At 36.9% G+C, this 25,977-nt stretch overlaps 1 protein-coding gene and 1 pseudogene across 1 annotated transcript in view; one reads left to right on the top strand and one right to left on the bottom strand.

Moving 5' to 3' along the window:
• The window catches only part of IARS2 (isoleucyl-tRNA synthetase 2, mitochondrial), a 65,644-nt gene that overhangs the window by 1,874 nt on the left and 37,793 nt on the right, over window positions 1-25,977 (top strand). The window contains exons 3-11 of the mRNA XM_014838707.3: window positions 16,095-16,254; window positions 17,472-17,620; window positions 17,701-17,750; window positions 17,830-17,939; window positions 18,022-18,112; window positions 18,458-18,573; window positions 21,466-21,635; window positions 22,595-22,685; window positions 24,022-24,173. Of these exons, the coding sequence (XP_014694193.3) occupies window positions 16,095-16,254; window positions 17,472-17,620; window positions 17,701-17,750; window positions 17,830-17,939; window positions 18,022-18,112; window positions 18,458-18,573; window positions 21,466-21,635; window positions 22,595-22,685; window positions 24,022-24,173 (1,089 nt within the window). The remainder of the gene's footprint in view (window positions 1-16,094; window positions 16,255-17,471; window positions 17,621-17,700; window positions 17,751-17,829; window positions 17,940-18,021; window positions 18,113-18,457; window positions 18,574-21,465; window positions 21,636-22,594; window positions 22,686-24,021; window positions 24,174-25,977) is intronic.
• Window positions 10,625-11,429, bottom strand: LOC106829532 (D-aminoacyl-tRNA deacylase 2 pseudogene; annotated as a pseudogene).

The following is a 25,977-nucleotide window of genomic DNA, read 5'->3' as shown; positions in this document are numbered from 1 at the left end:
GAATCTTATTTAAATACGATTCACAAAAGAGTGTATTCTAATTTCATGAGAATTATGTGAATTTGCATTGGCAGTTAAACTAAAATGTCTTAAAAGAAAGCAGCAATAAACAGTTTTAGTACTCTGAAAAACAACATCACTGGCATTTGCTTTGAGCTTATTGCTATTTTACATTAGTAAATTTCTTTTCTTTTTTTGTGAGGAAGATTGGCCCTGAGCTAACATCTGTTTCCAGTCTCCCTCTGTTTTATGTGGGGTGCTGCCACACTGTGGCTTGATGAGGGGTGCTAGGTCTGTGCCTGGGGTCTGAACCTGCAAACCCTGGGCCGCCAAAGCACAGTGCGCAAACTTAACTGCTACACCACTGGGCCAGCTCCAGTAAATATCATTTTATTCGGTAAATAATTATTGAGCACCTAGTATGTGCCAGGCATTGTTCTAAACACTGGTAATAGCAATGAACAAAATAAAAATAATTGCTACATATATAAATACACACACCCATGCACATATATAAAATATGTAATATGTTGGATAGTTGCTGTAGACTATTTGTTGTGTGTCAGTACCCTGTCCACCCCACACCACGCAAATTCATCTGTTGAAACCTTATTCTTTTTTTTTGTTTGAGTTCATAATAGTTTACATCATTGTGAAATTTCACTTGTACATTATTTCTTGTCTGTCACCGCATAAATGCTCCCCTTTACCCCATGTGGCTATCCGCTACCCCCCTTCCCCTGGTAACCACTGAACTGTTTTCTTTGTCCATGAGTTATTTATATTCCACATATGTGTGAAATTATCTGCTGTTTGTCTTTCTCCGTCTGGCTTATTTTGCTTAGCATAATTCCTTCCAGGTCCATCCGTGTTGTTGCAAATGAGATGATTTTATCTTTTTTCCTGGCTAAGTAATATTCCATTGTATATATATACACCACATTTTCTTTATCTAATCATCAGTCTGCGGGCACTTGGATTGTTTCCGTGTCTTGGCTATTGTGAATAGTGCTGCAATGAACACAGGGGTACATATGTTACTTAGGATTGTTGATTTCAAGTTGTTTGGGTCGATACCCAGTAGTGGGATAGCTGGGTCATATGGTAGTTCTATTTTTAGTTTTTTGAGGCGTCTCCATACTGTTTTCCATAGTGGCTGCACCAGTTTGCATTCCCACCAGCAGGGTATGAGGGTTCCCTTCTATCCACACCCTCTCCAACATTTGTTATTTTTAGTCTTAGTGATTATAAACATTTTAACAGATGTAAGGTGGGATCTTAGTGTAGTTTTGATTTGCATTTCCCTGACGATTAGTGATGTTGAACATCTTTTCATGTGTTTATTGGCCATCTGTATATCTTCTTTGGAAAAATGTCTGTTCATCTCCTCTGCTCTTTTTTTGATTGGGCTGTTTGTTTTTTGTTGTTCAGTTGTGTGAGTTCCTTATATATTTTGGAGATTAACCCCTTATTGAAGATGTGATTTGCAAATATTTTCTCCCAATTGGTGGGTTGTCTTTTTGTTTTCCTCCTAGTTTCTTTGGCCTTGCAGAAGCTCTTTAGTCTGATGAACTCCCGCTTGTTTATTTTTTCTTTTGTTTCCCTTGTCTGAGAAGACATGGTATTCGAAAAAATCCTTTTAAGTTCTATGTCAAAGAGTGTACTACCCATATTATCTTCCAGGAGTTTTATGGTTTCAGGACTTATCTTCAAGTCTTTGATCCATTTTGAGTTTATTTTTGTGTATGGTGGGAGATAATGGTCTACTTTCATTCTTTTTGCGTGTTGCTGTCCAGTTTTCCCAAAACCATTTATTGAAGAGATTATGTTTTCTTGTTCTTGTGTCGTATGTTCTTGGCACCTTTGTTGAAGATTAGCTGACCATGTATGTGTGGTTTTATTTCTGGACTTTCAGTTCTATTCCATTGATCTGTGTGCCTCTTTTTGTACCAGTATCATGCTATTTTGATCACTAAGCTTTGTAGTACATTTTAAAGTCAGGGATTGTGATGCCTCCAGCTTTGTTCTTTTTTCTCAGTATTGCTTTAGCAATTTGGGGTCTTTAGTTGCCCCATGTGAATTTTAGGATCCTTTGTCCTATTTCTGTGAAGAATGTCATTGGGATTCTAATAGGGATTGCATTAAAGCTGTAGATTACTTTGGGTAGTGTGGACATTTTAACTGTGTTTATTCTTCCAATCCGTTTGCATGGAATCTCTTTCCATCTCTTTATGTCATTATCTATTTCTTTCAATGATGTCTTATAGTTTTCATTTTATGAGTCCTTCACCTCCTTAGTTAAATTTATTCCTAGGTACTTTATTCTTTTTGTTGCAATTTTAAATGGAGTTGTATTCTTGAGTTCTCTTTCTGTGAGTTCGTTATTAGAGTACAGGATGCAGCTGATTTTTGTAAGTTGATTTTGTACCCCGCAACTTTACTGTAGTTGTTAATTATTTCTAATAGTTTTCTGATGGATTCTGTAGGGTTTTCTACGTATAAGATCATGTTGTCTGCACACAGCGAGAGTTTCACTTCTTCACTCCCTGTTTGGATTCCTTTTATTCCTTTCTCTTTCCTAATCTCTCTGGCCAAAACCTCCAGTACTATGTTGAATAAAACTGGTGATAGTGGAAATCCTTGTTTTGTTCCTCTTCTCAGAGGGATGGCGTTCAGTTTTTGCCCACTGAGTATGATGTTGGCTGTGGGTTTGTCATATATGGCCTTTATTATGTTGAGGTAATTTCCTTCTATCCCCATTTTGTTAAGAGTTTTTATCATAAATGGCTGTTGGATCTTGTCAAATGCTTTCTCTGCATCTATTGAGATGATCATGTGGTTTTTATTCCTCAATTTGTTGATGTGGTGTATCACGTTGATTGATTTGTGGATGTTGAACCATCACTCTGTCCCTGGTATGAATCCCACTTGATTGTGATGTATGATCCTTTTGATGAATTGCTGAATTCGGGTTGCCGAAATTTTGTTGAGAATTTTTGCATCTATGTTCATCAGTGATATTGGCCTGTAGTTCTCCTTTTTCGTGCTGTCTTCGTCAGGCTTTGGTATCAGAGTGATGTTGGCCTCATAGAATGTGTTAGGAAGTGTTCCATCCGCCCTAATTTTTTGGAATAGCTTGAGAGGGATAGGTATTAAATCCTCTTTGAAAGTTTGGTAGAGTTGCCCAGGGAAGCCATCTGGTCCTAGGCTTTTATTTTTTGGGATGCTTTTGATTCCTGTTTCAATCTCTTTCCTTGTGATTGGTATATTCAGATTATCTGTTTCTTCTTGATTCAGCTTTGGGAGGTTGTAAGAATCTAAGAATTTATCAATTTCCTGTATCTTGTCCATTTTGTTGGCATGCAGATTTTCATAGTATTCTCTTATAACCCGTTGTATTTCTGTGGTATCCGTTGTTATTTCTCCTCTTTCATTTCTAATTTTATTTATCTGAACTTTCTCTCTTTTTTTCTTTGTAAGTCTGGCTAGGGGTTTGTCAATTTTATTTATCTTCTCAAAGAACCAGCTCTTTGTTTCATTGATCCTTTCTACTGCTTTTTTTGTTTCAATAGCATTTATTTCTGCTCTGACTTTTATTCTTTCTCTCCTTCTGCTGACTTTGGGCTTTGTTTGTTCTTCTTTTTCTAATTCAATTAGTTGTAGTTTAAGATTGCTTACTTGGGATTTTTCTTGTTCATTAAGGTGAGCCTGTATTGCAGTGAATTTCCCTCTTTATATGGCTTTTGCTGCATCCCATATGAGTTGGTATGGTATGTTTTTATTTTCATTTGTCTCCAGATATTTTTTGATTTCTCCTTTAATTTCTTCAATGATCCATTGCTTGTTCAATAGCATGTTGTTTAGTCTCCACATCTTTGTCCCTTTCTCAGCTTTTTTCTTGTAATTAATTTCTAGCTTTATAGCATTGTGATTGGAAAACGTGCTTGTTATTATTTCAATTTTCATTAGTTTATTGAGGCTTGCCTTGTTTCCAAACATATTCTCCATCCTTGAGAATGTTCTGTGCGCACTTGAGAAGAACGTATATTCTGCTGCTTTTGGATGGAGTGTTCTATATATGTCTGTTAAGTCCAGCTGGTCTAGCTTTTCACTTAATTCCACTGTTTCCTTGTTGATTTTCTGTCTGGATGATTTACCCATTGATATGACTGGAATGTTGAGGTCCCCTACTATTATTGTGTTATTATTAATATCTCCTTTTAGGTTTGTTAATAGTTGCTTTATGTACTTTGGTGCTCCTGTTTTGGGTGCATAGATATTTATAAGTGTTATTTTTTCTTGATGGAGTGTCCCTTTGATCATTATATACTGCCCCTCTTTGTTTCTCTTTACCTGTCTCATCTTGAAGTCTACTTTGTCTGATATAAGTTTTGTGACACCTGCTTTCTTTTGTTTGCCATTAGCTTGGAGTATCATCTTCCATCCCTTTACTATGAGCCTGTGTTTGTTATTGGAGCTGAGATGTGTTTCCTGGAGGCAGCATATTGTTGGGTCTTGTTCTTTAATCCATCTTGCCACTCTGTGTCTTTTTATTGGAGAATTCAATCCATTTACGTTTAGGGTGATTATTGATATGTGAGGGGTTTATGCTGTCATTTTATCACTTCTTTTCCGGTTCTCCTGCATTTCCTTTGTTTCTCGTCCTGTGTATTCTGGTCTACCAATCGAGTTACGTAGTTTTTTATGTTCTGTTTCTTTGTTTTCTCGTTGTTATTTGTGTCTGTGTTCTTTTTTGTTTAGTGGTTACCATGAGGTTTGTACTGAAAAATCTCATGGATAAGATAGTCCCTTTTCTCATGGCCTCTAATTTCCTTAAACTAAACCAACTCAGTCCCTTTCCTCTTCCCCTCCTAAATTGTTTTTCTCGCATCTTATTCCATCTTGTGTTACAAGTTTGTGGTTAAAAAGACAAGACTATTTTGTTTTTGATGTTTTCCTTCCCTTTGTCTTTAATGCTATACTTGAGTATTTGCTATCCTGGTCTGATTCTGTCTACCTATTTATCTCCTTACTCCGTGCTTTGTAACCGCTCTCTCCCTTTTTTTCCCCCAGGTATGAGGGCCTTCTTGAGGATTTCTTGTAGGGGGGGCGTCTTGTGGCTATGAGCTCCTTTAGCTTATGTCTGGGAAAGTTTTTATTTCTCCATCATATCTGAAGGATATTTTCGCTGGATAGAGTATTCTTGGCTGAAAGTTTTTGTCCTTCAAAGATTTGGATATGTCATTCCAATCTGCCCTAGACTGTAAGGTTTCTGCAGAGAAATCTGCAAAAGCCTGATAGGGGTTCCTTTGTAGGTTATTTTCTTCTGCCTGGCTGCCCTTAGTATTCTCTCTTTGTCATTCTCTTTTGCCAGTTTCCCTACTATATGCCTTGCAGTAGGTGTTTTTACATTGACATATTTAGGAGATCTGTAGCTTCTTCCACATGGATTTCTATCCCTGTCCCTAGGTTTGGAAAGTTCTCTGCTATTATTTCTTTGAACAAGCTTTCTGCTCCATTCTCCCTCTCTTCTCCTTCTTGAATACCTATAATTCTTATGTTGCATTTCTTAATTGAGTCGGATATTCCTCTGAGACTTTCTTCATTTCTTTCTAGTCTTAGTTCTCTCTCCTCCTCTATCTGGAGTATTTCGACTTGTTTATCTTTGATTATGCTGATATGCTGCTCTATGATGTCTGCTCCAGCGTTCAGGGAATCCATATTTTGCTTTATTTCTTCCATTGTGTCTTTCAGCTCTAATATTTCTGATTGACTCTTCTTTATAGTTTCAATCTTTTTTGTGAAGTATCTCCTTAACTCATTGAATTGTTTCTCTACATTCTCTTTTAACTCATTGAGTTTTTTGATAGCTATTTTGAAGTCTTTGTCATTTAGATTACATATTTCTGTGTCCTCAGGACTGATTGGTGAGTACTTGTCATTTTCTCTCTGGTCGGGAGATCTAATTTAATGTTTGATATTGCTAGAGAGAGTGGCTCCATTTTTCCACATCCTTGTGTTATTTGGTCTCAGTTACTGCCTGTCGCCACTGGGTGGTTGTTAATAGCTGCATGTTCTGAACCCTCTGCCTTCAGCCGAGATCCCAGGCTTTGGAGCTGGTGCTGGGCGGGAGTGGGGAGGGGTGCTTTCTCTTGTGTGCTCTTGGGGTTTTCTCCCTCTGCTCTCATTATCTGCTCTCCTGGGGTGTTGGCTTGATAAGGTCACCTTCCGTGAAAGCTTTCACCCCAGTAGAGGGCTTCCCTCTAGGCTGCAAGGGCCTTCGGGGATCCTGGATGTTCCTGCAAACAAACATCCCCTCCACTGTTCCTTCCCTCTCAGAGGCCGTGCCTGTCCCAGATCACTGTCTTTAGGGGAGAGAGTGAAGTTTTCCCTTACCCTCTTCCCCCTCCTCCAAGGGGAGCTCCAGCCTCTCCACCCTGCATCATATGGCTCCATGGGTCTCTCTGACATTTTTTGTGTTGTGTTTGGATGTCCTCTGTTGGAGTATGAATGTCTTTCATTGTATGTTGGAGGGGAGAGATTACTGGGAAAGCTCACTCCACCATGATGCTGACGCCACCCTGAAGTTGAAACCTCATTCTTAATGTGATGGTACTTGGAGATGGGGCCTTTAGAGGTGATTAGGTCATGAGGGCAGAGCCCTCATCAATGGGATTAGTGCCCTTATTAAAGAGACCCCAGAGAGCTTCCTTGTCACCTTATGCCTTGTGAGGTTACAGTGAGAAGGTGATGGCCTATGGACCAGAAAGTGGCCCTTACCAGATATCGAATCTGCTGGCACCTTGATCTTGGACTCCACAGCCTCCAGAACTGTGAGAAATAAATTTATGTTGTTTAAGCCACCCAATTTATGCTATTCTGTTATAGCAGCCCAAATGGACTAAGACAATAGTGATAAGTGCTGGGGAGGAAAATAAAAACAGGGAATAGCAATAGGGAGGGTCAGTTGGGCAAACTGCAGTTTCCTTAAATTGGTCTAGGATATCTTCCTCACTGAAAAGGTGACATTTGTATAAAGTCTTCAAGGAAGCAACGGAGTGAGCTCTGGGGATATTTGGGGTAAGTAGAGCCAAGTGCAAAGACCTTGAGGTGAGAGACATTTTTTTCACTCAGCGTAATTCCCCTGAGACTCATCCAAGTTGTTGAGTGTAACAGTAGTTCATTGCTTTCTTATTGCTGTATGCTATTCCATGGCATGGATGGACAACAGCTTGTTTAACCATCCACCTCTTGAAGAACATCTGGCTTGTTTCCACCTTTTGGCTGTTATGAATAAAGCTGCTCTAAACATTCATATACAGGTTTTTGTGTGAATGTAAGTTTTCATTTTTATGGGGTAAATGCTCAGGACTGCAGTTGCTGGGTCATATGGTAGTTGCACGTTCAGTTTTTTGAGAAAATGCTGAACTGGTTTCTATGGTGGCAGTACCATTTTACATTCCTCCCAACAATGTATGAGTGATCTGGTTCTCTGCATCCTGTCAGCAGCATTGGTATTGTCACTATTTTTTATTTTAGCCTTTCTGATAGGTGTGTAGTGATATCTCATTGTGGTTTTAGTTTGCATTTCCCTAATGGCTAATGATGTTGAACATCTTTTCGTGTATTTATTTGTCATCATTTGAGCCTCTTTGGTGAAATGTCTCTTTATATCTTTTGCCGTTTTTCTAATTGGATTATTTTTTTTACTGTTAGGTTTTGAGTGTTCTTTATATATTCTAGATACTAAATCTCTGTCAGATATTCAGTTTGCAGCTCTTTCTCCTAGTCTGTAGCTTATCTTATCGTCCTCTTAACAGGGTGTATATTGTAGAGTAAAAGTTTTTAATTTTGATGAAGTTCAATTTATCAGTTCTTCCTTTTATGAATCATGCTTTTAGTGTCATGTCTAAGAACTCTTTGCCTAGCTTTAGATCCTGAAGATTTCCTCCTTTATTTTTTCTTTAAGTTTTACATTTTATTTTGAAATCTTTGATCCATTTTGAGTGTATTTTTATGCGAGATGTGAGACTGAGGTTGAGGTTTATTTTTTTCTTTATGGATGTCTACTTGCTCTAGAAACATTGTTGAAAAGGCTAGCTTTTCCCTAATGAATTGCTTTTGTATCACTGGCAAAAATCAGTTGAGCAAATTTGTGGGGTCTATTTCTGGATTGTCTGTTCTGTTCCATTGATCTGTGTGTTTGTCTTTCTATCAATACCACGACTTTGATTACTATAGCTACAGAATAAGTCTTGCAATTGGGTAGTCAGATTCTTCCTATTTTATTGTTTTTTAACATTGCTTTAGCTATTTTGGTTTCTTTGCCTGTGTATATACATTTTAGAATAATTTTTTGACTTTAGTATCAGAGAAGGTCTCCCTTTAAGCTGAGTGTTTTCGTTTTTTTTTTTTTTTTTTAAGGAAGATTAGCCCTGAGCTAACATCTGCCACCAATTCTTCTCTTTTTGCTCAGGAAGACTGGCCTGGCCCTGAGCTAACATCTGTGCCCATCTGCCTCTACTTTATACATGGGACACCTGCCACAACATGACTTGACAAGGGGTGCCATGTCTGCACCCAGGATCTGAACTGGTGAACCACGGGCCACTGAAGTGGAATGTGTGAACTTAACTACTGTGCCACTGGGCTGGCCCCTAAGCTGAGTTTTGAGAGTACTTATTTGAGTGACTTACTTCACTTAGCATAATGCTCTCAAGTTCCATCCATGTAGTTTATTTTTTCTTAAAGATTGGCACCTGAGCTAACTGTTGCCAATCTTCTTTTTTTTTTCTTTCTGCTTTTTCTCCCCAAACCGCCCCCCACAACATAGTTGTATATTTTAGTTGTGGGTCCTTCTAGTTGTGGCATGTGGGGTGCCACCTCACCATGGCCTGACGAGCAGTTCCATGTCTGTGCCCAGGATCCGAACCAGCAAAACCCTGGGCCGTGGAAGCAGAGCGCACAAACTTAACCACTCAGCCACGGGGCCACCCCCCATCCATGTAGTTTAAAATGGCAGGATTTCCTTCTTTTTTGTGCCTGAATAATATGCATGTATATTATCGCGTCACACTTTCTTTATTCATCCATTGATGGACATTTAGGTTGTTTCTGTGTCTTGGCTGTTGTAGGTAATGCTGCAGTGAACATAGGGGTGCATATATCTTTTTGAGGTAGTGTTTTTATTTCCTTCAGATAAATACCCAGAGGTAGAATTGCTAGATCATATGGCAGTTCTTATTTTTAATTTTTTGAGGAGCCTCCATACTGTTTTCCATAGTGGGTGTACCAATTTACGTTTCCACCGAAAGTGTACAAGGGTTCCCTTTTCTCCACTTCCTCACCAACACTTATTATTTCTTTTCTTTATTCTTTTTTTTGTGAGGAAGATTGGCCCTGAGCTAACATCTATTGCCAATCCTCCTCTTTTTGCTTCAGGAAGATTATCAGTGAGCTAACATCTGTGCCAGTCTTCCTCTAGTTTATGTGGGATGCCGCCATAGTGTGGCTTGATGAATGGTGCTAGGTCCATGCCTGGGATCTGAACCTGTGAACCCTGGGCTTCCAAAGTGGAACACGTGAACTTAACCACTGTGCCTCTGGGCCAGCCCCAGTTTCTTGTCTTTTTCATAATGGCCATTTTAACAGGTGAGAGGTGATATCTCATCGTGGTTTTGATTTCCATTTCCTTATGATTAGTGATGTTGAGCACATTGTTATGTACTTGTTGGCCACTTGTATGTCTTCTTTGGAAAAATCTGTGTTCAGGTTCTTTGCCCGTTTTTAATTGAATTATTTGCTTTTTTTGCTATTGAGGCCCTATCTCCAAATACTATCACTATGGGAGTTAGGGCTTTAACATGTGAATTTGTGGGGACACAGGCATCTAGTCCATCGCATTCACTATTAGAAAAAGTGACACTGGCTCCAAGGCATTAAGTAGGTAACATGGAAATGAATGGACAAGTCAGCTTGTTTTCATATAATTCCAGTGGAAAGCTTCCCTTTTTCTTCTTTCATAGCAATCGAATTCAACGAGAAGGAACTTCCTAAAATATTTATGAACTAACACTAGTTTAATGAGGTGGTAACTCTTAAAAACCAAACACAGAAAGTGAAACATAGATTGTTTTGGTAAAAAACTGAAAAAAAAAAATAAAAGCAACTTTTAATCCCCTATACTTTGTTGCTTTATCAACTAAAGATTCTTAAAATAGTTTAAAGCACTTGGATGTCCTTGGAAAGAGGTACTGTAATGTACAGTAACATTTCTATATTATATTTTCATAGATATTATCAAAAAGAATAGTAAATCACACGTTCATTCCTTCAAAATATGGAAAACGGAAATATTAAAAGAAAATTGACAAAATTATAATTGGTTTATGCTAGATTTTACCTAACTTTAATACAAATAACTATTTTATTACATATTACATACATTTGAGGGTATAAGAAATATATTTCTTTTGATTACTCAAAACTCTTTATTGCAAAATATGTAAATACAGCTCTCTTAGAACGTTTCTGTAATGACCGTGAGGTGAGTAGAAAGCATTTTTCAGATTTTTGAGTGGAAGTGTAGGGGAAAGCAGGGTGAAATGTGACTGAGATCCAGAGTCTGAGTGACTTGGCATGATCACCCAATTAGCAGTTGCAGTTATGGATGGGACCCAGGATTTTCATGTGAAAAAATGCTGCAGATGAATGTATTCAACACAAAGGAGAAGAAAATCTTAATTATAGTCTAGATCAATTTATACCAGAAAACAACTGTAGAAACTGTTAATTTTATAAAACTCAGTTGAGTGTGTGTATGGTGCATTTGTATTCAGCTTTAACACCTGCCTGTTCCTGTAAGTGCCACGTTCCACCAAAACCCCAGCTTCAGCACATTTGCTGTTAGCAGCTAATTCTTTTCCACAGAGTTACAAATTGGGAGTTAAGTTCTAACCCTGCTTGTTTCCCAGAGTTAGAGTGATACTGCGTGTTTCTTCCTTTTACTCCCCCAGCATGGATGGCTTGAGGGATGATAAGAATGTTACCAGTAGATCCAATGTAGAGATGTGCTTGCTATTTTCAGTCTTACCTAATTTCATATTTAATAGTGTATTGCACATTTTGGCAAGAAATTCTTTATTGGCTCCCTTGAAAAAGCACGTAGATCACTAATCCTTTGTGAACCTCCACCCACCAGGCAGTGGTGTCCCCCTCAGTGGGGCCTACTTGCATCCAGGCGTGCAGGTACTGCAGCAGGAGCACTCAGACCTGAGGTGTCTGGCCACTCTCAGCCATGGCTAGAGCCCGTGCAATCCAGTGGTTCAGGTCATTGCCATGCAGTCTCTGCCCCCTATAGGTTTTGGTATGTTGTGTTTCTATTTTTGTTTGTTTCAAGATATTTTTTGTTTCTTTTTTTATTTCTTCTTTGACTTACTGGATTTTTCAGAAATGTGTTGTTTGCTTTCCACTTATTTGTAAATTTTCCAGCTTTCTCCGTATTTTTAATTTCTAGTTTCATATTATCACGGTCAGAAAAGATTCTTGGTATGGTTTCAGTCTTCCTACCTTTGTTTGGACTTGTTTTGTGGACTAATAAATATATCATCTATCCTGGACAGTGTTCCATGTGCTCTTGAGAAGAACGTGTATTCTGCTGCTGTTGGATAGAATGTTCTGCATATGTCTGTTAGGTCTATTTGGTCTAAAGTAGAGTTTAAGTCCAGTGTTTCCGTATTGATTTTCTGTCTAGATGATCTGTCCATTGGTGAAAATGGGGTACTGAAGTCCTCTACTGTTATTGTGATCATTCACCCTGTGCTCCTTTTCCTGGAGTGGGGAACTTCTCAGGCCAAGGAACACCCTCTTGGAGCTGAGAAATGAGGCCTGGGTGGTGGGATGATGCAGGGAAAAGGAAACTGTTTTTCCCACCCTTCTTGTGTGGTTATTCTCAGGTTTCTGTTCCACTGTGTTGCTGAAGATTCTTAAGTGGGCTCCAGAACTCTCCCAGAGCTATTTTCATTCGTGGATAGTATCTAATTGTTGTTCTTTGTGAGGGGACGGATAGATGGTCTCCTACTCCACTGTCTGTGTGACGTCTCTCATTTAAATTTCTTTAATTACTGTTTCACTATGTTTTTCATTATTTTTTTGTGGTTGCTCTAAGGCTTGCATATACTTCACAGCTTGTCAGAATCAATTTCAGATTTCTATTAGCTTAATTTTAGTGAGATATAGAAATGTTACTCCTATATAGTTCTGTTCCTTTCTCCCTCTTCTTGTGGTTTTGTTACACATGTTGCATCTATTAATGTTACAAACCCCACAGTACATTGTTATAATTATTCCTTTACCATCTGTAGTCATTTTCTTATCCCAGTACGGCATCTCTCATAGCTATTTCCTTTATGCTATTATTGGCAAATATGTTACCTTTCTATATGTTATACACTCAACAACACACCATATACGTATTATTTTATATATTTATTTTTTACACCAGTTAGGAGAAGAAAGTAGAATAGTAAATATGCATTTATTACTGTCATTTATAAATATTTAATTACCTTTAGCAGTCCTCTTTGTTTTTTCCTGTGGTTTTGAACTACTTTGAAAGCAAGTGACTGCTTTGAACTACTTTGAAAGCAAGTGAACTGTACTCACTTGCTTTCAGCCTGAAGAACTTCCTTTTCTATTCTTTTATGTAAGATTGCTCTGCTAGCAACAAATTCTCTCTCTTTTAATAAAGGAATGGATTTATTTGGCTTGCATTTTTGCAACATCACTTTGATGGATATAGGATTCTTGGCTGACATTTTTCTTTGAGCACTTTACATATGTGATTCCACTGCCCTTTGCCTTCCATTGTTTCTGCTGAGAAGTCAGCTATTAGTCATGTTGGAGTTCTCTTGTATACGATGAGTTCTTTTTCTCTTGCTGCTTTCTAGGTTTCCTCCTTGTCTCGCACTTCCAGCATTTTTGCTATGATGTTTCTTGGTTTGGATCTCTTTTGTTTATTCTTCTTGGAGTTAAGTGAGCTTTTTGGATGCATAGGTTAGTGTTTTTTAGTAAATCCGAAAAATTATCAACTGTTATTTCTTGGTGTGTTGTTTCAGCTTCCTTCTCTCCTGTCCTCTGAAAATCCCATTCCTCTTATTATATTGGTATATTAAATTATTTCTCCAGTATGTTGGTATGCTGAATATGCATGTCCCACATTTCTGTGAGGCTCTCATCATTTTCCTCTCTGTTTTCTTGCTTTGTGTAATCTCTGTTGATCTATATTCAAGTTCACTGCTTATTTCTTCTGCCAGTTTATGTGTACTGTTGAGCTCGTCAAATGAAATTGAAATTGTTTTCATTCAAATGAAATTTTTCATTTCAGCTATTATACTTTTTTTTTTACTAATTTCTATCTCGATATTTTCTATTTGATGTGACATTGTCATCTTATTTTCCTTTACCTCTTTAATCATAGTTTCCTTTAAGTTCTTTACACCTATTTATAATGGCTATTTTGAAATCTTTTTCTGTTAGTCTGACATTTGGTTGGTCTCATAGATAGTTTCTGTTGCCTGCTTGTTTTCCAGTGGATAGGCCGTCCTTTTGTATTTCTTTATGTCCTGTAATTTCTTCTTGTTATAAATTGGGTGTTTTAGTAATAGATTGAAATAAATCTGTATACTGGTCTCTCCACCACCTTCACCCCACTCCCCCAGCTTTTCATTGCAATTTGCTTGTTTATATGTATAGTGACTGGCTGCATTGTTTTCATGACGTCTGATCCCGCCCCTTCCCATTTTTGTTGTGGTAAGCCTCTGATGTTGCTTCTCAGGGAGGAGCAGCTTTGGGTATGCTTGGTCACCCTGAGATGACATTGGTTTTGGCAGGGCTGGCATCCTCTCTTTCCCTGGCAGCACCCATTTATTTTGTTCTGAAAATTTCCTGCTGTTTGCTCTACTGTTCTCAACAATGCCCTGGGGCATACACTGTTCTGTAGACTAATCCAATCAAATTTGGGGTTCTTTGAAGTATTGCTTCTCTGAGGTCAGTGTTTGATTTTTGTTCTGATCCTGGGAGGGCTCCTCCCAGCTGTCTCTTTTGTTTTTCTCCTGAAAACCAGCTGGCCTAGAGTTTAGCCTGTATCATCTTGAATCTTCCAACTTCTCCCAATTGCCTTTCCCCACAACGTCTGGTGTTTTTGAGAGCCCTTTTAGGCATGAACTTCTTTTTTGTGGGGAAGAGACTAAGAGCTATTTGTTTTACTGCCTGCTTCTCCCTCATGTGAAATTTCCCAGCCAGGGCTCTGGAGCTGGGAGTAGGGATAACTGTACGCTTCTGTCTGAGACACCCCCACTTTAGGAGCTGAGCCCTCATGAGGAGGGTCAGTAGCCTGAGATCTCTGAATTGCCTTTCCTAGGGTGGCACCATCATTTATGACCCTGGACAAGGGTGATTGCAGACCCAGTATTCCCAGCAGATGCACTTCCAAAGTAGAGTTTCTGTTCTGTGAGTGGAGGCTGAGTGGAGGAAGGGAGTACCTACCTTTTGACTGCACTTGCCCACAACTTAGCCTCAGCAACAGGGAGGTGAGGTGGGATCATAAATGCTTACGTCCTGCCCTTCCTAAGGAAGATAGCCCTCCATGTGGGAGCCGGGAGCTGGAGGCAGGAGGAGCCCTATGATGTTGGCTGAGTCAGAGTGGGACCTGCCTCGCTGAGCTGGCAGGCTTGGGGGAAGGAGTGGTCTTGGTTCTCATTTTTATTACCAAATTTTTCTAGTGTAGATATTTTTTCATTTGCTCTATGCCTTTAGGACCATTTCTAGAGGATTTGAATGATTGGATTTTGTTATTTTCACCAGTTTTACTGAGAAATGGATCCATGTAGTTTCTTGTACTGTCATGCCTGAAGTCTAACTCTGTTTCGTTGATTTTTCTCTTTTTAATTTCACTGATTTCTGCTTTTTGTTATTTCCTTGCTTCTGCTTGCTTTGAGTTTATTTGTTCTTTTTCTAGTTTCTTGAGATTTTACATTATTGATCAGACTTTTCCTTTTTTCTAATGTATGCATTCTGCTGCTATAAATTTGTGTCAGCTCTGTTGTAGCTTATGTTCCACAAATCTTAACCTGTTGTATTTCCATTTTTATTCAGTTCATTGTATTTTTTTATTTTCTTTGGGAATCCCTTTTTGATCCATAGAGTATTTAGAAGTGTGTTGTCCTTTTACATCTCTCTTTTTTAAAAGGCTCTGCTGCCCCCTAGTATCTAAAATGAGGAAAGGTAAACAGTTTGGAACTATAGTGAGTGAAGAGGTTTGCCGTTTTAATATGGGTGTTAGCATGACAGAAAGAGTTAACCATGGTATTCCATACTCTGAGTACATTATAAATTCTGCATTGGTTCTAAAATATTTCTTAGCTAAATATAAATAATATTAAGTTATTCACATTAATAATTTTTTTATGAGTAACGCAAATTTGTAATTGATTCATTTGTACTCTGATTTTTAGAAAGTTCAAATGATTTCTTAAAAAATACAGTATGGTCTGCTTATTTGCATATCTAAACCTTACAGACAAATTATTTTGGGTATAATGTTTTTCACTTTGAAATCTTCTTGGATTTCCTTCTGGGGGGGTGTGTAATGGCATTTGAAAAGTTAAATATCTGTTACTCTTGTGTTTATGTAGAACTTGAATTAGTAGATTTAATAGGTTATTTTATATAAATTCTTTTTTTTTCTTTTTGAGGAAGATTAGCCCTGAGCTGACTGCTGCCAATTCTCCTCTTTTTGCTGAGGAAGACTGGCCTTCAGCTAACATCCATGCCTGTCTTCCTCTACTTTATATGTGGGATGCCTACCACAGCATTGCATGCCAAGCGGTGTGGTGTGTGCGCCTGGGATCGGAACTGGCGAACCCCAGGCTGCCAAAGCAGAACGTGTGCACTTAACTGCTGTACCACTGGGCTGGCCCAATATATAAATTCTTTGAAAACTGGGCTTTCTTAGTGCTTTAAATGATATTAACAGAATATAAATGGTAGGCCACATGCTTTATGTATGAATGATGATTATCATTTTATCTTTGCAGATTTTGAAAGATATAGCCAATCGATTCCATATGATGAGAGGTTCCAAAATACATTTTGTGCCAGGTTGGGATTGTCATGGGTTACCCATTGAACTAAAAGTATTATCAGAACTTGGTGGAAAAGCTCAGAATCTTTCAGCTGTGGAAATCAGAGAGAAAGGTAAATAAGCTCTGTTTCTGCTTTAAGATGATATTCATAAACACTGGTTCTTGGAGGAAGTCAGGGCTTTATCAAGAAGACCTGCTGGTGTTTTTTTGTGTTTTGTTCTTATCTTTTGGTTGTAATAAGATCTGTTGGAAACTACTTTGTGTCACAGGAAATTCAGATTTTGTTTAGTTGACTTTTGTGAGATCTTATGTTCAGAGATTGAAGGAAAGATTTGTGAGCATTTCCAATTTACATTTTTCAATTCTTTTGGCATCATATTTTCTGAAATTATTATTTTGGTCAATTTTTTATTTACTTTCTTGGTTAGGGCTTGTTGACCTATTTTAAGTACTAACCAATAGTACATTCTAAAATATATATTTTTTATTAATATATATATATATGCTAATTCCATACTTCATCCTTACATATATATACTCCTATATTATATATATAAAATACATATTAATATGTTTGCTTACTTATTTTTTAAAGATTTTTAAAAAAATTTTTTCTCCCCAAAGCCTCCTGGTACATAGTTGTGTATTTTTAGTTGTGGGTCCCTCTGGTTGTGCTATGTGGGATGCCGCCTCAGCATGGCTTCATGAGCGGTGCCATGTCTGAGCCCAGGATCTGAACCGGTGAAACCCTGGACCGCTGCAGTGGAGCTCATGAACTTAACTACTCTGCCACGGGGTGGGCCCCTGCCCATTTTTTAAATTAATCTCTTATTTGATCCTTTACTTCAATAAATTGGATCAGGGAGGAATCTTCTAGTCCTATATGTTAAACTATTGTATATTTGGATATGATTGTGAAGATTTTTACTTCCTGTGAAATGTCTTATTATTATTGGCTTAGATTAGATGTACAATTAACTTTTTGCATGTATAATGAAATGAGAACTATTTTCTGACCTTTTCTTAAATTAAAAAATATGAAGAATAATTTTTCCAGTTTATTTTTTATAAATACAAGGTCATTGCATAAAGTCAGAGAAATACAGAAGAAGGTAACAAAATTTGAACTTTTGAAATTTTAATTAATTTTAGAATTTGTTGTAGGTATCTTCTGAATACCTTTAACTTTCAAATTAATTTTCTTCTTAAATAAATTTGTAGTCTAAATTGTATACAATACCTGCATTTAGAGAGATATATGCTAAATCATGTTTCAGAATTTGAATTAGTTGGTTTCCGAAGTTTTCCTTTCCTTTTTTTCTTTTTTAGCTAGATCATTTGCTAAAGCAGCAATTGAGAAACAGAAATCAGCATTTATTCGTTGGGGAATAATGGCAGATTGGAATAATTGCTACTGTACATTTGATGGAAGCTATGAAGCCAGACAGTTGAGAATTTTCTACCAAATGTATGATAAGGTAATAAAGTATTTTTTTCCTTTGAGTATCTTAAATTATGTTACAGAATTCCAGCTTTCATATATTTTTGTCTCTTACAGGGCTTGATTTATCGATCTTACAAACCTGTGTTTTGGTCTCCCTCATCAAGGTATTTATGGTTTTGGTAGCTAAAGAGGAGAATTTTGTGAGGCGTCCAAATATTTACGTTTAACATTTTTAAACCTTAGGACTGCGTTGGCTGAAGCAGAGCTTGAATATAATCCTGAGCATGTCAGTCGCTCAATATATGTAAAATTCCCTCTCTTGAAACCTTCTCCTAAGTTGGCATCTCTTATAGGTAAGATTTATTCGTTGTTTGAGTTTATTGAAGTTACGGAATTATAACATTTGCTAATATTTTTCAAATTTTTTTTTCACAGATGGTTCACCTCCTGTTAGTTTTTTAGTCTGGACCACTCAGCCTTGGACAATTCCAGCCAATCAGGCTGTTTGCTATATGCCAGAATCAAAGTAGGTATATTATTGCATTTTTTGTTTTGTCCATGAATAGGGTCAATTCCAATCATTAGCATTATTTTGAATTTATTTCATCCTCATTATCCTCTTAAAACTTAGTGAATTATAATATAGTTATTATGTTCATATAGATTTTATCCAGCTTTAGATGATTCCATTTATGTCCTTGTTTCCAGCCTTTTTAGAAAACAAAACAGAAATGTAAGGGATGAAGTCCTTTGAAAATAGTACTTCTTATCTTGAAGTTAGTTTTTCTAAAATGACGTAAAACATTTAAAATGTTGTCAGTGGCTTTTCTTTTTTCATTATTGTTAATTTTCATCTAAAATTTTATTTTAGGTATGCTCTTGTGAAATGTTCCAAATCTGGAGACCTCTACATCCTGGCTGCAGATAAAGTAACATCTGTCACTTCTGTTTTGGAAACAACATTTGAGGTTATTTCAACATTTTCAGGTGAAGATTTATAGGTATTCTGACTATCACAGTCATCAAAATATTGGGTTGATGTGAGTTCAGTACTTTGCTGAATGTTGCTCACTGTGAATCAAAATAGATGTGGCCTTTACCTTTCTAGAATATGTTTTACATTGATGAAACTGAAGGAGAAGATACACGAAACATGATAGGAGGACAGAAAAATATGAACAATGACAGAGGCACAACTGATAAAAATATTTCTGGCAAATATCCAATGCAAAATTGGACAGGTGTCCTTTGTACAATGTAGAATGTACAAATATCCCTTTAAAATTTTATTTAAAATTAAATCATTAAATATTATCTGATTTAATCAAAGGAGCAAGGAAGGAAATAAATATATGCATTTTTTGGCATATAATTTTAATAAGGAAATTGAATAAATTCTGGAAATTATTTCAAAGAGAGCACTTCTAGCAAAAGAATCCTTTAGTAAGCTATAATTTAGGACTCCTAAAGTAGTGACTGGTTTTGAAATATTACTATGGAAATCTAGAAAATTTGAAAATTACCTTTGATCCATAGGGATGATGTATCTTTGAGTTTTTTGCTAAAAAAAAATCACAAGAATAAAGATACTCAAAGATAGAAAGATTGCCTAGCTAAATAGGGAAGGCCTCTAAATGCGTCAGTTCAGATATAAGCCAATTAGAGGTTTAAACCATCTTAACAAAAATAAAAAGATAAAAGTCAGAGACAGGAAAGGGGCTACAGAATGTTTAATATTTAATATCATTTTGTCCTTGTTGGTACAATAGGTAAATTAGAGGATCCAGTATATTCTTTACTCCATACCTCCCCACCTTTTTTCTTTTAATTTTTTTAAATTGGTATATAATTGACATATAACATTGTATTAGTTTTAGGTGTACAACATAACAATTTGAAATTTGCATATATTGCAAAATGACCACCACAGTAAGTCTGGTTAACATCCATCACAGCACATATACATTTTTTTATCATGATTTAAGATCTATTCTCTTAGCAACTTACAAGTATACAGTATAGTATTGTTAATTATAGCCCAACTCTTTTTCAAGTGCAGAAGATATTATAGACTTCATTGACATGTTAGATTTTGTTACGGAACCTGAATGGCATTCTCACAAAGTTCTTGAAAGTATTAAATTGAAGACCATTTTTCTAGATTGCATAATTGTTTCAAATTATTACTGTGCAGAGAATTGTTTGATTGCCATCTTGAGCCACCATGTTGCAGAGGAGTATATATACTTCCCATTCCTGGCACAATAAGCTGGTGACAACTAGGTTACTACTTGTTAAAGTAGTGAGAATGTTGAGTAGCTAAAATGGGATAATTTGTATGGGGTAGATTTTCTTTCCTGAAAAATGTCAGTTGTTTCTTACTGATCATTTGGAGATCTTTGTTGGGAGATGAGGGAGATTAGCAAGTGGTATATACGCTAAGTATGGGGATAAAGGAAAGTTAGTAGGTGAAATTTCCTTTGACTGCCCCAAACCTTTGGTTTCCCTACTGAAAATGGCTAAAGAGTACAATGTAGGATCATGGGAACTGGCTTGATTTATGAATCTAACTGAGAGAAAGGAATAAAAGTGTAAACTAAAGAGTAGATTTTTCTAAAAGTCAGTGTTGATGGGTTTTTTTCTTTAACAACATTATGAATTACCTGTAAAAGAATGCATCCTTAAGTATTCCAGTTTTTCCTAGTAATTCAGGTATTTCCTGGTAATAAAGTATGAAGTCAAGTAAGTCAGACAGTAAGGAGAGCTTCTGATTTTTTTTAGAAAAGGGAGTTATGTTGTCATTAGTTATAAAGGAATGTTGGTTTTTCTCAAGCCTCTTACCCATTGTGCTATTTTAACCAAAATGAAATCAGCAACAGGGCTGTCTGTGAAATGTCAAAGTTAAAGATTAGTATTGTTCTTCTGGTGGTATGCATAGGTTATGTAGTTTTTATTGCTATGTGGCTAGTAAAAAGTATCATAGAAGTGGAGAAATTTCTCTATGAGGATAGATTTTTTAAAAAGTTAATATTATTTAGTTTGGAAAGATGAAGAATGATTTGTGGGGAAGATCTGAGTAAGGGGGCCATTGAAGTTTCTGTAATTATTAAAGAGTAAACAGACTTCCTCAGTGTATCTCAGTAAGTGGGTAGGTAGAACCAGGTAATCCTTTTAAAGTTTGAAGATTTGTTTTTAGACCATGGGAAGGTGAGTTTATGGAACTCAACTCAAGGGGCAGTAAAGGTGGGAAACATTAATAATGGTGTAGAAAATTAACAGATGAGGGGTATGATACATTATTAAAGGGAGCTAGAGTTATTAAAGTTATTAAAAGTTTATGTTGAGTCCAGTCCACGGTGTGTGCCTGGTAACTGTTGAGTATTATTCGTTGTCTCTTACTTTTTTGGGGTAACATTATGAAAAGGAACAACAACGAGTTCCCACAGAGATAGTATTAGAACCTACTGATCATTGACCTGTTGATCTAGAATTTCTTTGTCCTTATATTCCAAAAAGTACGTAGCTGTACATAAATTAGAAAAGTTTCCTGGGACTCATTAGTGTTATCTATTTGTTATCATAATTACTAAAATTTTAAAGCATTTGCAGTGTGGCAGATACTGTGCTAAGTGCCCAGGATACTTAATTGCCTTAACCTGGTTTATCGTCACAACAACCCTCTGAGGTGGGCACCGTAATTATTCAGATTTTATGGATGCCTGAAGGTCACAGAGCAAGTGAAAGGGGAAGCCAGGGTTTGAGCCCAGTCTTGCTTCAGATTCTGCACTCTTCACTTTGCTGATGCTCTGTTGCTACTTTTCAAGAGGAGAAGAATTGCCATGTGAAACGATTCTTAATTATAGTTTCCTTTCTCCACAGGTCTAGACTTGGAGAGTGGCACTTGTACTCATCCTTTGATTCCTGAGAAAGTGTCTCCTCTTTTACCTGCGAATCATGTGACCATGACAAAAGGAACAGGATTGGTTCACACAGCCCCAGCTCATGGTATGGAAGATTATAGTGTAGCTTCTCAACACAACTTGTCCACGGTACTATTCCTCTTTTTTCCTTTTTAATAATTGCTTTTGTAGAATTAAAGTGGTAATTTGTAACTAACAACTTTGTTTTTTGATAATGAACAATCATGTTTGTCATCATAATTAAATTGCGAAATGCTTAGGTTTGTGCAATACTATCTAAATAAAGCCTCATTATTTCTTACTAATTGAGAAAGATTTCCTAGAATTAGCACAAAATCAGCACAGAGTTAGAATTGAAAAAATATATTAAATGGGGGCAGTTTTTTCTTTCAACATTTTTTTCTTTGAGAATGATTAGCCCTGAGCTAACATCCGTGCCCATCTTCCTCTACTTTATATGTGGGATGCCTGCTGCAGCATGGCTTGACACGTGGTGTGTAGGTCTGCACCCAGGATCCCAACCAGCAAACCCTGGGCTGCCGAAGCGGAGCATGTGAACTTAACCGCTGCACCACTGGGCTGGCCCCTCTTTCAACTTTTAAGTCACATAGACAAATTACTTTCAGTTCCTGAAAAATGACAAGTGAATTTTACTAAATAGTTGAAAAGAGCAGTTTGGTGTGTTTTTTGTTTTGTTTTTAACTAAATAATCCTCTCTAAATTTATTTTACACTCATCAGTTACTTAGCAAGTTTTTCTGTTTAGTTCAAGGCAAGTCTCATTCATCACAATGTGATTACATTGGCATAGATTTGTAAATTGAGATCAAGTTAAAGATGTTTTTAGTATATTTTGTTGCTTTGTGGTATTAAACTTGAGGCATATGCTTTAATAAGACTTTTGCCTTTTGTGATTTAAATGTATAAATTCACAAATTCCCACTGACTGAGTAAGAAGTGCCCAGATTTTCAGTGTAGTGAAAGACTGGACTATACTGAGATGTTTTATATGTGTTGTTTTGCCAGATATTGTCATAAGATAAAACATCTTGATACTTTATTTTAATTGTTCAAACCGACACTTTTTAGGATTGTTTAGTAGATGAAGACGGAGTTTTCACAGATGTTGCAGGTCCTGAACTTCAGAACAAGGCTGTCCTTGAAGAGGGAACGGATGTGGGTGAGTGTTGTGTACGCTATCATAGAAACATACTTTCTGAAAAGCAGTCAGCAGTAATCTTTGCTGACTGCTCTCCCGCCTTCTACTTTCAACAGAAACAAAAAGCTAAAATTGTTTTATTTTGCCACATAGTTTAAAATGGAGTTTGGGACCTTTTCACCTTTTGCTTTGAAGTTGCTCTGTTTGTTTAAGCAAATCAGGGCAGTCAACAGGGAGTCATGTTCTTTTAGGACTCCACAGACACTAGTAAGCATTATTCGTTTTGTGGAAGGATGAAATCAATCTTACGGCTACATGTTGACTGTGAATCAGACACTCCCCACTCCTTTTGTAACCCTTGTAAATCACTGGTCCATGTATCAATGATCTTAGGGGTCCTCCAGTCTTGAGTTGTCTTTCTGCCTTTCTGTAATTATGGATCCAGGGACGAGGTACTATGAAAATCTTTCTTTGCCCACACTGAGACTAAGTCTAATTTAGACCTGGCGTATTACTTTTCTAGGGCTACTGTTACAAATTACCATAAATTTAGTGGCTTTAAACAACAGAAATCTCTTCTCCCACAGTTCTGGAGACTAGAAGTCTGAAATCGAAGTGTTGGCAGGGCCACGCTCCCTCTGAACGCTCTATGGAAGAATCCTTCCTTGCCCCTTCCTAGCTTCTGGTGGCTCCTAGTAATCCTTGTCATTCCTTGGTTCACAGCTGTATCACTTCAGTCTGCCTCCATTGTCACATGTCCTTCTTTGCTCTTATGTGTCTCTGTGTATCCCCTTCTCTTCTTATAAGGACAGTAGTTATTGAATTTAGAGCCCACTCTAATCCAGTGTGACCTCATCTCAATTTGATCACATGTGCGAAGACCATGTTTCCTAAGAAGGTCACATGCACAAGTACTAGAGGTTAGGACTTGGACATATCTTTTGGGGGGCAGAACTCAACCCACTATGCCTGATTTTTTCTGGATTACCTGGAGACCATTTTAAGATTCGTGGTCTGAAAGCTTATGACTGAATTTCAGCTACAGAATTCTGGATATATTCTGTCATCTTTCCTTTGAAGTGAAGAGGCATGGGAATGGCATAGTTTGGAGTCCGATGAAGGTTTTATAGTCCTTGTTTTTTTTGCCAGGAGATTCACAGATTAAGCATTTGCTACCTGGGAGATGGCTACTCTTACTGTCACCTGTTGTTCAGGTTTAGTACTCCCTGGGACTTTAGAGAGTTATTAGGATTTTCATAGTACTTTTTAATTAACTGTTAATTAAATTAATTTTAATTAAATTAGTATTGATGGATTTTAACTGATTTTTAGTGTAAATTGTTGATTTTTTTTTAAGTTATAAAGATGCTTCAGGCTGCAAAGAATTTGTTGAAAGAGGAAAAACTGGTACACAGCTATCCTTATGACTGGAGAACCAAGAAACCAGTGGTGATCCGTGCCAGCAAGCAGTGGTTTGTAAATCTCACGGATGTTAAGACGACAGCCAAGGTATAAAGCTGTCCTGCTGTAAGGGTTCGGTTTATCACTCCCTCAGTATGAAAGGGTTGCATGTGAGATCACTTGGGGTTTCAGGAGTGGAAGGGATTGCTGCTATTATGATTTGGTTTCATAAAATTGTAGAATTTTAGATCTGGAAGGACCTTAGGTTTCATTCCTTTGTTATATGCATGTGGAAAATCAGGCTTAAAGCGGTTAAGTGACTTCCCAAATTTCCTGCCCAGTGTCATGAAAATAACATAAAATTAGGACAGAACTGAGTTTAGCAAGTTGGTTAACCTCTCAGAACCTCAGTTTCCTTATCTATATAAAGGTGATAATAATGCTACCTTGTGGGATAAGTGAATACAAGTTCCCAGAACAGTGTCTGGGACATGATAGGCATTCAATAAATCTCTTTTATTGAACTCTTTACTTCCTTAGGATTGAAATTGCAATCCATCTGAAAAGTTGTTGCTTTGAGTTAACAAATACTTTATAACTGGTGTTCTAAATATTAATCTATATTTGAGCTCTTTCATTCAGTACATATATGTATTTGTGTATCTCACGAATGACTTGATTCTGTTGAATGAAAGACCTCACATATGTGTTTCTTAATCAGCCTGAATATACAAAACATTTTGCTTTACAGCCTGCATCTAATGTTACCATAATTAGTTAGTTCTTTTGTTGGCCTGGCAATCTGGGGCCCTTCCCAAAGCTATGTAAGCAATTTATGTTTTTTGTATTCATGTAGAGTGGACAGCTGTGATTTGGACTGGTTTTGTTTTTTGCGTTTTACATTTTTATGAAGCTTATTTTCCTTACTTGTAGATGTTAAAATTTGTAACTTCCAGCTCTGCACAGATATTTGGCTGCAGAACATCTAAGTCTGATGCAATATGCTGAAGCCACAATCTTTTTTAAATTTCTTCCTAGATAATTTTCAATTGCTCCTTGAAGGACTAGAGAGAACAGAGTAATCTGCTGTTATGTTTCCGTCACCCAACTTCAACAATAAACTTTTTGCCAATTTTATTTTTATTTCCACACCTACCCATTATCTACACTTCCTACCCTTTGGACTATTTTGAAGCAAATTTCAGGCATTATGTTTCCCATAAATATACCTGAAAGATGAAGACTCTTTAAAACATAATTGCAGTGCCAGTATTACCACCTTAAAAAAAAATAGTTTTTCCTTAATAAAACCAAATATCCAGTTAATATTTACATTTGGATAGTTAAACCAAGTGTTAGTCAAAATGACCTGCAGGTGATGCCATTCTGCCAGCAGGTGGTGCTACAGAGGGCTTTGGGGAGGGATTTCTGTAGTTCAGGTGAGTAAGGAAAAGATTTAAACCTGCCCTGAAAATAGAAAATGCTTTTATTAATGGTAGAGAGATTTTTTAAAATGAAGTTAACGTGTTTTGGCCTTTTTGGAGATTATTATCAAACATTCTTGCTCTACAGTTCTTTTGGTAATTGACACATGGAATGAAATCAATTGCTGGTAGTTTACAACTTTTTTGGTGGGTGGAGGGAGGGAGAGTTCTTGACAGAGAACAAGTAAATAGGAAGTAACTATTATTTTGAGAAAGTGTGTTCTATGTTGTAAACCATACTATGTAAAATTAGGTTATGTTGCATTCCTTGTTTGTCAGCCTAAGACAGTAGCTTATTTTTCAAGCATTTAAAAAAAATTGTTGAAATCAAATTTGGATTGATTTTGACTGTAATTTAATGAAGTATAATACTTCTACTAAATCTCTTGTTACTAGTTTTGATCTAGAGTGCTTGGAAATTGTTATAA

This window comes from Equus asinus, chromosome 30 (assembly GCF_041296235.1).
Source record: "Equus asinus isolate D_3611 breed Donkey chromosome 30, EquAss-T2T_v2, whole genome shotgun sequence".
Classification (NCBI taxonomy): Eukaryota; Metazoa; Chordata; class Mammalia; order Perissodactyla; family Equidae; genus Equus; species Equus asinus.
Note: the sequence above shows the minus strand (reverse complement) of the source record. Positions and strands in the feature narration are given on the sequence as shown.